This window comes from Lacerta agilis, chromosome 6 (genome assembly GCF_009819535.1).
Source record: "Lacerta agilis isolate rLacAgi1 chromosome 6, rLacAgi1.pri, whole genome shotgun sequence".
Classification (NCBI taxonomy): Eukaryota; Metazoa; Chordata; class Lepidosauria; order Squamata; family Lacertidae; genus Lacerta; species Lacerta agilis.
Window position 1 is genome coordinate 41041570 of NC_046317.1, and position 14556 is coordinate 41056125.

Here is a 14556-nt window from a genome sequence, read left to right on the forward strand (position 1 = left end):
GTGGCTGTGGCATGTTTACTTGCAAGTAACCTTCACTGTGCTTAACGGGGCTTATTCCCTCCCGTGCCCTCCCGTGGCTTTGGACATGACCCTTCCTCAGAGAGTCGCCTAGAACTGGTCGTCGCCGCCTCTCTGGGCTCTTGCTAACCCCTTTCCCCTCCCTCGCGCCGTTCAGCTTTCCAGGAGGAGGGGAAAAAAGGGACTCCCCTGGCTGTGACGTGCGTTGCCATGGTGACGTCCGGACAGCGTCTCGCGGAGGGAGGGGGAGGGAAAGAAGGGATGAAAACAAACATGGCGGAAAGGAGCAAGACGACAGAAACGGGTCAGTTATTCTAGCTTCAGTCCCGGGCGGCGTGGGGTTGAGGGGCTAGGGAGGCGAAGGTGGGAAGAGTTGGCTGGAGTCTATGGAAGCGAGCGACGGGCGGTGGAAACAGTCCTTGTTTAGGCAGCAGGGAGGTGCGGCCTTGGCGGAGGGAACCGCCGAAGGAACTTGGGGCCCCGCTGAGGATTTGGAGGGGGACGACCTTGGGGGGGGGGACGGGACAGGAGGAGCTGTGTGAGGAAGCGTTACCTGCCCAGAAGGCAAGGGAAGCGTCGCCCTCCTGGAATGCGGGGGTCGGAAGGAAGCCTGCTCATAAAGGGGGTATCTGAGGGGTCAGGCGGACCTCCACTTTGATGAGGCAGAAAAGGAGGCCCCCGCTAGCCTAGGCACAAACACCCCGCTGAGGAGTACGGAGGTTTAGGGCACAGGGAGGTTTACTTTAAGGCACATTTCACAAAGTATGAGGTAATGGTGGTGGGGAGTCGACGAGGGCCAGAAAACAGTCAGAAAAGCAATTCGGGGATCGGCTGGGATTGCAATCCTGTGCAGACGTGCAGGGGAGCTGAGCAAACATGTTTAGGGGTGCTCCAGCCTTCAGAAATCGCAGCCCAGTCTGGAGGAGTTCGATATGTTTAACCCCAGAGAAAAGCGTTGCTGAAGATGAGAGGGAGAAGAGCTGTTCACACAACTTTGTAAATCTCATATTTAGCATCAGATCTATTTTGCATCATCTTCACACTTTGGGAACAGTACCTAATCAATACCTATGCTGAAATGAATAAAATGCATTTTGACCCTCCTGAATTCTAGTTTTTCTCGAAGGCCCCACGTATTTCACTAATTTAGTACAGTTTACATTTCTAGATGTATATTAGAATGTCAGACTGGCAGACACTGCAATCCTTGACATGTGTGGACACGGGTGGCGCTGTGGTCTAAACCACAGAGCCTAGGGCTTGCTGATCAGAAGGTTGGCGGTTTGATTCCCCGAAACGGGGTGAGCTCCTGTTGTTCAGTCCCTGCTCCTGCCTACCTAGCAGTTTGAAAGCACGTCAAAGTGCAAGTAGATCACGTTTCCGTGTGCTGCTCTGGTTCGCTAGAAGTGGCTTAGTCATGCTGGCCACATGACCCGGAAGCTGTACGCCGGCTCCCTCGGCCAGTAAAACGAGATGAGTCGTCCGTGACTGGACTTAATGGTCAGAGGTCCCTTTACCTTTAGCTTTACATTTCTAGATGTATATTAGAATGTCAAACTGGCAGACACTGCAATCCTTGACATGTCTATTTAGAAATAAGTCCTGCTTTGTTCAAAGGTAAGTGTCTGCAGGACTGCACCCTAAAGAGCTTTGTTCAAATCTTACATCACTGTACATAAAATGGATTTTCATCTTTTTTTAAAAAAAAAATCTGAAGCAAGGGGGGAGAGTTGAGCCCTTAATTATATTGACATGTGCAGTAAATGTAGAGAGTCCCATATTTCAAGGGAATCTAATCTATTTTATCAAGATAACACTTCTTTTGTGGGGGTATTGCATTTTCCTTGCAACATAATATTGCATTTTGTGTGCTGGAATTATAGAGGTTTTGCCCCAATACCATGAAAATTGTGAAAGCTGTATTGAATGCAGTTCTGTGAGTGTTACTGGGACCTCTTTGACTGTGTCTGGGCCATTATTTTAGTGCAGTTTCCCCATTCATTGCTATTATGTGCTTTTAAATAATTTCTTTCTCATTCTACTGACGTAAACATTGCCCTACAATGCCAATTACCGGTAAGCATAGCAGTGTTAACATGACGCTTTGGCACTTTTTGTAGTTGCTATATATCACGGCTATTCTCCTTCACATCTGGGGGAATGTCTTAGAATTTCATTAACTTGAAGTGGGGGGTAGAAGTTTAGTTATCTGCAGTTTCTTCGTATTTTTTAAAAAATTAAAGCGGAGAATACAGTTTACCTGCAGTGAAGTCATACTCCACCTCAGTTATGCAGGGATGAGTTTCATGATGCTTTCTTTTAAAAGAGACTTGTGGGAGTACTGCTTCAAGCCTAAATTTTTGGTAGCACCTCACTTTCTTTTATCATATGGAAGAAGATTGACATTTTGCTTGTGGAATCAAGACTTTTATTTATTTATCTGAAGCATTTTTAACTTGATCTTCAGCAAAAAAAGGTTCCCAGAGACACTTACAAAGAACTAGGATTTTGGAAACTACTAGTGTAAACAGCACAGTGTGCAGGGATTATAGACTGGTGATAAGAAGGGACAAAGTCTGTTGCCTATAGGGACTGACATTCTTATTTATCCCTCTCTTATTCAAAACAAAAATGGCCTCTTGTGAGGGCAGTAACAGTCTGGGGATCTAATTTTCACCAAGTAAGTAACTTTTAAAACCAACTGATTTTTGTAGTTGCAATAGAGGTAGTAACCACCATAGGAAATGTGGATTTCAAAGTAACTGACATCTGTCCTCTTGTCTGGCTATCATTTGAGATGCTTTCCAAACCTGTTGGAACTTTTCAAGCTACACATTTACCCTCCTTTATCTTAATGTTTCATTGTTCCTTTGAAGTGGTAAACTCTGCTGGCTAGATTGTTTTGTCATATAAAAACAACAGCAAAGAGTCTTGTGGCACATTAAGGACAAACAAATTTATTAAGGCATAAACGTTTATGGCTACACTTCATCAGCTGCATCAAATGTTATCTTTAGTTGGTAGGTTCTGTCCACATGGGTGTAGAAAAAAGTAACAAAACTTGTACCACCATCTTCAAGTGATATAATATAAATTATTGAATTTGGCTATTCAGCAGTGGGGTCCTAAACTGGAGGGAAAGGATTTTATACTACATGAAGATTCTATTTTATTCTCAGAGGAACATTTTCTCCAACTTCTAGATAAACCTACTGAACTCAGTTTTCTTTTGTGTATGTGTTGTTACACGCCACCCCAATTGCTGAGTGGTACAGGATTCCAGGGGTTCTTGGCCCTTATCCAGGGTTTGTGTTTCCTTTTGGAAATGAGGCACAGCAGAGACTGTGGGTCTTTATGATGCATGGTTTATTACACCTTAAGCCTGTGATGGAGCATTAACATCCCAAATGGGTCTTATTTCTTCCTTAGTCACAGCATGGCTCGCTCTCTGTGCTTGCTCCTTTGCTTCTGGCCCACATCTCTGCAAACTCACTCCAAACTCTGCCTTTTGTCCTTCTCACTAACTTCAGGCTGGGGGAGCAGCCCCACCCATTTGCTGTCTCCCATGGAGCTCCTTTCCTTTGTTTCCCTTGTTGGCCCATCCCCCAGGCTGTCACCTCATGAGGAAGTTAACTTGGCTTGTATTTTAACACTTGCTGGATCCAGGGGTTCAGGAAGCTAGGCTAACTTGATTAGCTTTTAGCACTTGCTGGGTCCAGGGGTTAGAGGGGTCTGGCACATAGGCATAGGATTTTTGTTTTTGTTTTTAAAAAATCACGAGTAAAGAAACCACCAAAGCGGTAACATTACAAGGGGCACGCTTGGGTTGGGAGGCTGGCTTCTGCTGGAGTGGGTGTAGAACCTCAGTTAACTGAGTACTTCCAATGCTTTTCAATAACTTTTGTGGATCAGGGGAGGGGGAAGCTGCCCTGCTGCCCTCCCTTGGTTATACCCATCATCTGCCACCCACAAACTCATAGCAATACACCCACCCACAAACCCACACCCACCCCTTTGTATATTTACCTGCCAACTGATAACAGCATTGCATGCATCTGATAAAGTGGGCTCTGATCCACAAAAGTATATGCCATAATATTTAGTCTTCAATGTGAACTAACAAAATTGTTGTCATGGCTACACTAATGCAGTTAGCCTGCTGGAAGTGTTGTTCAGTCGTTCAGTCGTGTCCGACTCTTCGTGACCCCATGGACCAGAGCACGCCAAGCACGCCTATCCTTCACTGCCTCTCGCAGTTTGGCCAAACTCATGTTAGTAGCTTCGAGAACACTGTCCAACCATCTCATCCTCTGTCGTCCCCTTCTCCTTGTGCCCTCCATCTTTCCCAACATCAGGGTCTTTTCCAGGGAGTCTTCTCTTCTCATGAGGTGGCCAAAGTACTGGAGCCTCAACTTCAGGATCTGTCCTTCCAGTGAGCACTCAGGGCTGATTTCTTTAAGAATGGATATGTTTGATCTTCTTGCAGTCCATGGGACTCTTACTGCTGGAAGTAATGTTACTTATAAAGGAATCTAAACTGGATAATGCTTTGTACCTACTGTTAACATATTAAGGTTGAGATCATATTCATTGTACATGAGAGTAAGTTAAATTGACCTCTGGGATTTACTTCTGCTTATATTGTTATTATTTGCTGATCCTAAACAATATCTTAAATTAACTGAGGGCAAATACTAAATTCCTCCTTCCCTCGAATCCCTTCTCTTGAAAACATGACTATGGAAAAGGGAAGTGAACCTTCTTGCTGCTGGAAAACAGGCCCTTACAGTTTACCTAAAGGGAATATGGTCCTTTACAGAAAAATGATTTCCCACCCTTGAGTTAGATGTGGGATGGTTCAGAAGTCCTCCCCAGAGAAAATAATCTCTTCAACCACCTCTCCAATAGCCTTTTCTTTCTACTTTACAAGGATAGGTAGTCTACACAGGATTGGTGCTAGGTCTTTACCTCTGAGGCACAATCTGGAGGGATAGTGTTGGGTCAGACCCTGTAAAAAATATGAAGGGTTAATTTACTCAGAGGAACAGTTATGTGACATCATTACAACAACTGGCCCTTGAAACAGTTTCGTTCATATTTCTAAAGAACACAGTGTTTCAAGCTCTGTTCCAGAATACTATGGAGACTTAAGCACTTCTCAGTGTTTTCAGTAAAGTACATTTCAGGATAATTTGCCCTGTCTTTTTGCTATTTTAAACCACTTTTCTTTTCCAAAGATTAAGGAAAAGACTGGCGATTGCAGACTTTGGCAAGAGTAATAGTTTAGCAATAGCAGTTCTTTCTGATTTAGTCCTATTAAAGTCTGCTTTGCTATACACTCTCTGTAGAAGGAAATGTTACATTCTTTTTCAGATTAGACTGCTTTAGTTTGGATCTTTCTTTTACAGAAAAGTGCAGTGATGTTATAATAAGTATGAGCTAGTCAAAATAAAACACAAAAGACCAATTTCTCAAGTGATTTCATTAAAGAGGTGATAGGTTTGTTGCAAAGAAATCATGCATTATATTTAACTAACTTGGTTAAACAAAAACTAACAGATATCAAAGTCTTTCTAAATTCTAATTTGAAGAGCATATAAAAGTAATCAGTTTCAGAAGTATTGAATGTAATTGTGCTACACTCTTGCTTTTTACTGATGTAGAAAAATAATTTTTGGTAGAGCAACTGATGTTGCCATCTGTGCATCAGGTTTGGTATTTGAGAGCAAGCAAGTAGGAAAATAACCACAATTTTCTTAAAGGAAATGCTGTCCTTTCCATAGATATGAACTCCCTGATAATTTACCTGGGTTTAGGGAGCTTTCAGAATTGTCTTCATTTGGAGGTAGTTGTGCTAGCAAAGTGGAGCTAATGCATTAGAAATCCTGCTCTGTTTTGTTTGTTTTTATTTTTTTTTATTTTTTTTACAAACAACTGCTATGCATGCACTCTTTGCTGCAGCTTTCAGTTTTATTACTTTCATGTTTTATTACTGCTGTGCACACACGTATTGATAAAATATTGTGTGATTGTGTATATGATTAAACCAAGATTCTATTTGTATAGTGTTTTACCTATGCACATGTGCACAGGGAGCATTTGTGAAACATTAGAGGAATAAATTAGGTAATCCTCGTAATTTCTAATTTCTAAATTCCTCTAATTTCTAACCAAAAGTGTATGTGTTCATTTTAAATTAACAGTTGATTTCTCCACATAATTGAATATAAATGTAACCACATATTTACACGATAAAAGCAGTGTGTCAAATTGAAATCAACATTCCCAGTTAGGACTCTGACTCATTTGAGAATGCGAGTTCTTGATTACAAAGGGAGAATAAAATAGTAGTTAATTTAAGTAAGCAGAGGGCTGCATGCTCCAGCCATAGGATGGCTGACCAGCAGATGGAAAAAAGAGGTCTCCCATGGCCCTACTTATTTGACCATGATTGGAATTTTAGCAATTTTATGCAGTGATATGGATGAGCCCTATGTGTATTATTCCATTATCAGTTCATTTGGTTAGAACAAAATTCATAGGACTCCAGCATAGGGGCGCACAAATGCTTGGATCCATTCCCTATTACAGTACACTAGCCACCATCAGCAGTCCATTGAAGCTACTGTGCAATGGCAACTGCATTTTAAAGCCCATTGTAGGAGCTCTGTTTTAATGTTTGTGTATCACCTTATCTAGTGCACAATTCACTGGTTGAATTTGCTGGCCATCTGATCTGGGAGATGGTGATCAGGTTACCACAGTGTCTTGCTGTGGAAAATGTTTATGATATATGATGTGACTGTCTCTTTAGGGAAAGCTCTGAACTTCATGCTCTGCAGTGCAACTGTGGGTCTATTCTAAATAATAATTAGCCTCACACATGTTGATGGGGTCCTATGCAAAATACAGTATCTAATAAGGTCTTGTTTCTAGACCACCTGTTATTGGGGGGTGTTGAAGCAAGGTAATTGCCATTGCCAGATCATTAGCTCCTGAAATCTCATTGCTACTGGGAAATGCTGTTTATCAGATACTATTATAGAATATACTTGGAAAACATCATAGCATATGAGTGAGTATTATGTTTCATCACCTTTACAAACTATTAAAATTGCAAAGGAAAATAATCTCTGTGTTCTATTTTGGTATTAAGTTTACAATAATATCTAATTAACTTATTTTTATTCCAACAGGTAGTGACATAGGAATAGATGAAATTATCACAGGAAACTTAAACAAATGCACTGCTGTTCCACCAGGGTATTTTGGACAACCAAAAAAGGGACATCTCATATTTGATGCCTGCTTTGAGAGTGGTAAGTTGAATGTTATTTATAAAACAATAAGATGTTGCAGACATCTATGAACTTGCCAGCTTAGACCACAAAATGTTTATAAACAGTGATAACCAAGAATGTCATACTTGGTGAATTGACTTCAATTAGTCTATTCTTTTGTACTGCTGAGAGATATGGAAAACTGATGAATTATTCTGGCCACTGTCATCATCATTTCATTTCTATTATACTTTTCTCTATATGTTACACTTAGACCATGACAAAACTCCAAGAGAATAAATACATCAGCAATGCATTACTATCCTTCATACCTCCATGTATATACAATTTAAAACAGTTTCATAATCACAAATAATATAATAACCTTAAAATAATTCTTTCATAATTCATAACTAACAGGAAGAAAGTGAGATGCCATATCACCCAGCAGGTTGTAGCAGCAGAGTAAATCCTTTTAAAGACCCACAGAAAAGGAAGGGTCAATCCTTAGTCCTAGATGTTGGCAGGAGAAGATAAAATTGGTTTTGTCCAGAATGGTTTTATCCAGTCTTTTCTATATAAATATTCACAGGGCAAGGAACATAGTGCATGCTTTGTAAACAGAAAGTCCTAGTCTCAATCCTTGATATTGTTGGTTTAAAAAAATCAGAAGTGAAAGCTCTTTCCAGTTGCAGTACTCATTAGTAGTCTAGAATGACAAGTATAGTACAGGACAGATTTCTATGTCCACAGGGAGTAGTGTAGTTGACTGTTCTTCAGCTCTTTAGGTGTTATTTTGCAGGGTGTTTTCCATTTTGACTTCAGTTGACATCTTTGAGAGATATATGTCTAAAATGTTTTGCAACTCTGAACACTTATTAGTGTTTTATTTGTGAGGTAGGGGTTTCATGAAATTATTTTTCTGACATTTAGTTTATTTCTTCCAGAAAACTCTTGCAGTTTCTAAAGTGGAATGTTGTCTCTTTGCCCTATTTGAACATAATGGACTGGGGGTCATAAATAAGTATTGGTTAGGTCATAAGTTTTAGTTTTGATACTTCTGCTCAGAACAGAGTGCTTTCAAAATACTCTGTAATGATGTTGAAAATAGTTGGCCTTTGTAAAGGTTCATTTTTTCCAGCTTGTTAACTTTAAAATGGTAAGTAACCTTCAATCATCTTCTAACTTGTATTTATCCATTTTATCTATATAATAGTAAAGTGATAAACAATGTTGCACATTTAAACTAGTTAATACAGCTAGGTGCTGGTATAATCTCTAGAATATGACCTATCTTTTGTTGGGCAGTACACATGACAAAGTTAACTAGCTATATTTTTGTTTTGAAAGCAATTATAATAGAAGCAAAGAATCTGAGGAACCAACAACAGCAAGTAAATGTTCAAAGTGCACCCTTTCCTCCGACAAAAATGTTATCCACCCCCCTTTTTGTACTTGCTCTAGATATCATTTGGTTCCTATCCTTTTTGAGAAGTAGCATTCTGTTACATGTGTTTGCATGCAATTTTTAGTTAGTATTAGAACTGTGGATTCTAGAATTGTGGGGTATCTCTTGTTCATAGCCTTGAACTCACTAGGTTTCTCTAGACGATCTCAAGCACAGCCTTCCCACCCAGCATATGCAGAATTATTGCAGCTGTTTGACAAGCATTTATATAAATTATCCTGAGCACTCAGAAATACTGTATAAACATCAAATGCTGTTTGAAAGTTTCATGCAGGTACTAGCCTCCATATCTTAGTGGGCAACACTTGAAAAATAGTTTTGGACAAAATTGGTTATTTAGGTCTGAATAACTGCATAGATTTTCTATGTATATATTCACACATACACACATGAAAAACAAGCTTATTGTGGGTACCGTCACATCATTTTGACTGAGTGTGTCCTAACAATAAATCATTTTTAGCTTTAAATGTTACATCAATGCCTTTGATAGATATCCTTATAGTGGTATGTTGAAGAAATTGTTATGATGCTTCACAAATATTGCAACCGCTACTCAAGGAAATTGTTTTATAACTACTTTTTTGTAGCATATCATCCTGTTTCTAGATGCCTGATGTTTTACTATTTCAGTGTAAGATAGAACTTACACTGTTATTATATAATTTCACTTTGTGTGTATCATAGAATCATAGAATTGTAGAGCTGGAAGGAATCCTGAGGGTCATCTAGTCCAAACTCCTGCAATGCAGGAATCTTAACTAAAGTATCCATGGCAGATGGACATCCGACCATCTGCTTAAAAACCTTCAATGAAGGAGATTCTACTATCTTCTGAGGGTGTCTATTCCGCTCTCAAACAGCAGGATAGGATGTGGAGGATATAGATCTAAACTAGATATTTGTCACAGCCTGGTTCAATAAAATTTGAGACCAATGAAATTTAAAGGAGATTCCAACTAAACATTAGGAAAAACTTTCTGACAGTAAGAGTTGTTCAAGAGTGGAATGGGCTACTTCAGAAGGTGGTAGACGCTCCTGCGTTGGAGGTTTCAAAACAGAGTTTGGATGGCCATTTGCCAGGGATCTTTATCTTTGATTCCTGCATTTCAGGGGGTTGGATAACATGGCCCTTGGGGTTCCTAAGTAATTCTTTAAGTGAAAACTGGGGCTCATGTAAGCACCATGAAGAAACATATGTTTTGCATCAAGAAATCCATAACACAATTCACTGGCGTAGGGGGCGGGGCACCCCGGGCAGCGGGGTCCCGATAGGGTTCCATCTCGGCGCGCCCCGCCTCCAGAACGTGCACCAGCCCTGCCCCCGCCTGCTTCCCGCCCCCAGTGCCGGAGCATGAAGCTCCGCCACTGACACACTTCACTTGAAGATACATACAATCACAGAAATAAATGTGTATGTGCAGTTACTGTTATTTTATTTGGACAATTTATCTTCTACTGATAGTTAAACTCTTAAGTGGTTTGTGTGTATATTGATGGTGAATATTCCAATAAATATAGCAGTGTTTATTTTGAATTGTTCATGTTCATTTGGACTGTGTCATATATTTGTGCCTATGTATAGCATAATAGATACAGTGGGAGCTAATTAAAAAACTGGAAATGGGGAAGGAAATGTAAAGATTGATTGTGACTCAGTCTTCATTTCATTTTAGTAACTACCTGAAAGATGATAATATGCTATTAAAATCACTGCTCATAAGTATTTTATGAGACATATTCTGAGACATATTCTGATAACATATTCATATTATGAGACATATTCTGGCAACACTTGTGTAGGAATAAAAAGGGGGAAGAATAATACTTTTACAGTGGTACCTTGGATTACAGACGCTTCAGGTTACAGATGCTTCAGGTTACAGACTCCGCTAACCCAGAAATAGTACCTCGGGTTAAGAACTTTGCTTCAGGATGAGAACAGAAATTGTGCGGTGGCGGTGTGGCGGCAGCAGGAGGCCCCATTAGCTAAAGTGGTACCTCAGGTTAAAAACAGTTTCAGCTTAAGAACGGACCTCCAGAATGAATTAAGTTCTTAACCTGAGGTATCACTGTATTTTAAAATTCCTAGATAATGAAAACATTTGTTTATAACCTTTTTAATATTTTAAACCATTTTCTGTTCTCTTGAAATTGCTATTTAAACATTATTTGTATCACCACAATCAGACCAGAGCACTGAATTTATTTACTCATTTATATATATTTTATAATAAAAGCAATAGACGTTTCCCTCCCCCTAACCATCCCCACAGGGGCATATGAAGGGCTATCTTGCCATGAGAGAAAAAGCTTTTTCTTAACATACAAGAATGATACATGCTCTGGTTATGTCCCGTTTGGACTACTGCAGTACACTTTGTGGGGCTTCCTTTGAAGGTGACTCAGAAACTACAACTAATACAGAATGCGACTGCCAGACTGGCGACTGGGAGTGGCCTTCAGGACAATAAAACACGGGTCCTAAAAGATCTGCATTGGCTCCCAATATGTTTCAGAGCACAAGTCAGTGTTCATGCTGACTTTTAAAGCCCTAACATGTAATACCTGCCCCACATAATCGATCACATGATGTGGCACATGCTCATCATTCAAATGGCAGTGCCCATGAACTGGGGTGGGTGGGGGTGGCCCCCTCAAATATATTATTGCGAGGGCAGAAGGGACCTTGTCCCCTAGGAGTTGGCTGCTGTGCCTGAAGGAGCATCTTCACTCCCATTGTTCAGCATGCACATTGAGATCTAGCTCTAAGGACCTTCTGGTGGTTCCCTCACTGTGAGAATTGAAGTTACATGGAACCAGGCAGAGGGCTTTCTTGGTAGTGGCACCCACCCTGTGGAACGCTGTCCCATCAGTTGTCAAACAGAATTTTAAAAACTACACAACTTTCTGAAGACATCTGAAGGCAGCCTTTTATCAGGAAATTTTAAATGTTTGACGTTTCACTGTGTTTTTATATTATGTTGGAAACTGTTCAGAGTGTTGGGGCAATCCAGACAGATGGGTGGGGAGTAAGCAATAAAATAATAATAATAATAATAATAATAATAATAATAATAATAATAATAATAATAATAATAATAATAATAATTCTATTGTGGGTGAATCTTTTTTTTAATGATGTTGATTGTTGTAAAAATTTTATGTAAACCATTTTGTGATGTCTACCTGAAAAGTGCAATAGGAATTCTTCAAGTAATGAATAATAGAAAAGCATACAAAACCATTAAGAGGCTGTACATAACAATTATTAAAATAACTGGCTACTCAAGTAAATTTTAAAAAAGCTACTTAGACCTATCAACATAAAAAGTTTTTAAGAGATGTTCAAAAGTTAATAGTGAGTAAGTAATTGGGACCCATTGCATGACTTAGCTGTCTGCAGTCTATAGATACATTTTTGGGCATGTTTCATGAAATAAACAATGGTCCATATTTTCTATTTCTTTAAATTATATTGGTTAGAGAACCTATTTAGGAAGATTTGCTGCTACAAAATCAGCAATTTTACTCTATTTCAAGATGAACATGCTCTATAATGAGACTCAGAGGGAAATAATTTATTAACATCTTTCCTGATAAGCTCAAAATTCATTTGAATACAAAATGTTACCTTTGAAGCATAATATTCCACTGGTTAAGCACATAAAATTCCTCTGATTAGGCACATAACTCTTCACGTTTGCCTTTATTGATTCTGTTCAGTGGTCTAATTGCATTCTAGGTTTAGCCTTTACCATGCTAATTTTGATTTAGGGTTTGTATTTCTTAAAAACAAACTGGGTGCACACCATCTATTATAGCTGCATGGTCTTGCTAAAGCTAGTGGGAACTTTGGGATCAACTATAATGACACAAAGTGGAGGTAAATTACTACAATATATAAAGGGGTTTTTTATATGGTAGCATTTTGCAACAGATTAATAGTCTGAATTGCACCTAGGAAGAATTATTTGTTTTCTGTGGTGTCTGGTGTAATTGGACTTTTGGCATCACAAACACTGTATTTTAAAGAATTGTTTTTAGTTTGAAATTATTTACTTAGTAGTCAATCCACCATTCCTGCTCCCTGGAAGTACAGTTGGAAGCTTGCTCACGTTGAAGGTATTTTGTGCCCAAATTAAACATTATTATCATGCTTGTTCATAAACCATGAGGTAATTTGTGTCATGTCCATTTCATTGTTGTGGTTTCATCTGCTATTGCAGCATCAAGAACATTCTTTTTTTCAGTGCAAGTGCCATTCCATACCCATAATACGTTTGGAATTACTTATGAGTAAACGCATGTTTTTTTGTTAAAACTTTGGCCAGAGTTCTTATTTGGTTTCATTACAATTCCATACCCTCCAACATTTCTCCGATGAAAATAGGGACGTCCTATTCAATGATGATGATGATGATGATGACAATATTTATACCCTGCCCTTCTGACAGGGTTGCCCTAGCCACTCTGTGTGGCTTTCAACACATATAAAAACATAATTAAACATTAAGGAAAACGTCCCTATACACTACTGCCTTCAGGTATCTTCTAAAAGTTGTATAGTTCCTTATCTCCATATCCACCAACATTTCTCCCTGAAAATAGGGACATCCTAAAGAAAAGCTTCCAACATGAGTCTGACCAAACTGGGGAGGCAGTGAAAGACAGTAGGGCCTGGTGTGCTCTGTTCCATGGGGTCACGAAGAGTCGGACACAACTAAACGACTAAACAACAACAAAAGAAAAGCATGACATTCTGGGATCAAATCAGAAACCGGGATAGCTTCCATAAATCTGGGATTGTCCCTGGAAAATAGGGACACTCGGAGGATCTGCCATTCATGGGACTCAAGCAAAGCCATTCTTCACATTAGTAACTGAGTGTTGTTATTTTTTATCAGTAGCTGCTAAGCCTCTTTGATGTTTCTCTGTAACTTCTCAGCAAATAAGTTTGAAGCGTACAATCCATTTCCCATTTCCCATCACAGGTACTTATTCTTACAGCTTTTTAGTATAAAGGTGTTTCAGTGCTCAGATTCACAATATGAGCCTGGGGGTTTCTTGCAACTTGACAATTAAAAATAGTGCAGAAAGTGACCACACATTGATTCCTGTATGATTCAATGCACAAAAGGGGTCTTGGGAGTGGGGGCGATGTGTGTGTGTATGTGTGTGTGTGTGTGTGTGTGTGTGTGTATGGCTTTGTGTATGCAAGTATACAGGAAGTGCGGTAATTTTCTGCACCATTTAAAAATGCATTCTTAATGTTGTGGAGGTACCATACTTGGAAGCTGTGTGGTATTTACTTTGTTAAAGCAAGATAACAGTACTCAGTTCACCGTATAAGTACTACGTATAGTCAAACTAGCTTTCTTGATAGCTCTGCAGAATAAACCACAAATCTAGGTTTTTTCCTGAGGTCTGGTTCAATGGGACAGATGAGGGTGCACTTCAGCAAATTGCGAACTGGACTGAAATCCTCTGACATTTCTACATGTGAGTGTTTAAATCATTAATATGTATTTATGGATGACACAACTAAAACATATAGGTACTTTGCAGTTCATAATAATAATAATAATTTATACCCTGCTTATCTGGCCGTGTCAAGACTAATAAGTCAGACCCTCCAAGTGTCCCTATTTTCCTGGGACATCCCTGATTTAGAGAAGCCATCCTGGTTTCTGATTTGATCCCAAAATGTCCCGTTTTTCCTTAGGACATCCCTATTTTCACCAGATAAATATTGGTGGGTATGGAGTTATTCAACTCCTAAGCTGTCTG

The 14556-nt window shown here is 39.4% G+C and overlaps 1 protein-coding gene across 1 annotated transcript in view; it reads left to right on the forward strand.

The window, feature by feature from the left end:
- The first annotated feature begins 204 nt into the window (after nt 1–204).
- The window catches only part of BEND5 (BEN domain containing 5), a 449709-nt gene continuing 435357 nt past the window's right edge, over nt 205–14556 (forward strand). The window contains exons 1-2 of the mRNA XM_033152183.1: nt 205–322; nt 7215–7337. Coding sequence (XP_033008074.1) covers nt 229–322; nt 7215–7337 — 217 coding nt within the window. The 5' untranslated portion in view covers nt 205–228. The remainder of the gene's footprint in view (nt 323–7214; nt 7338–14556) is intronic.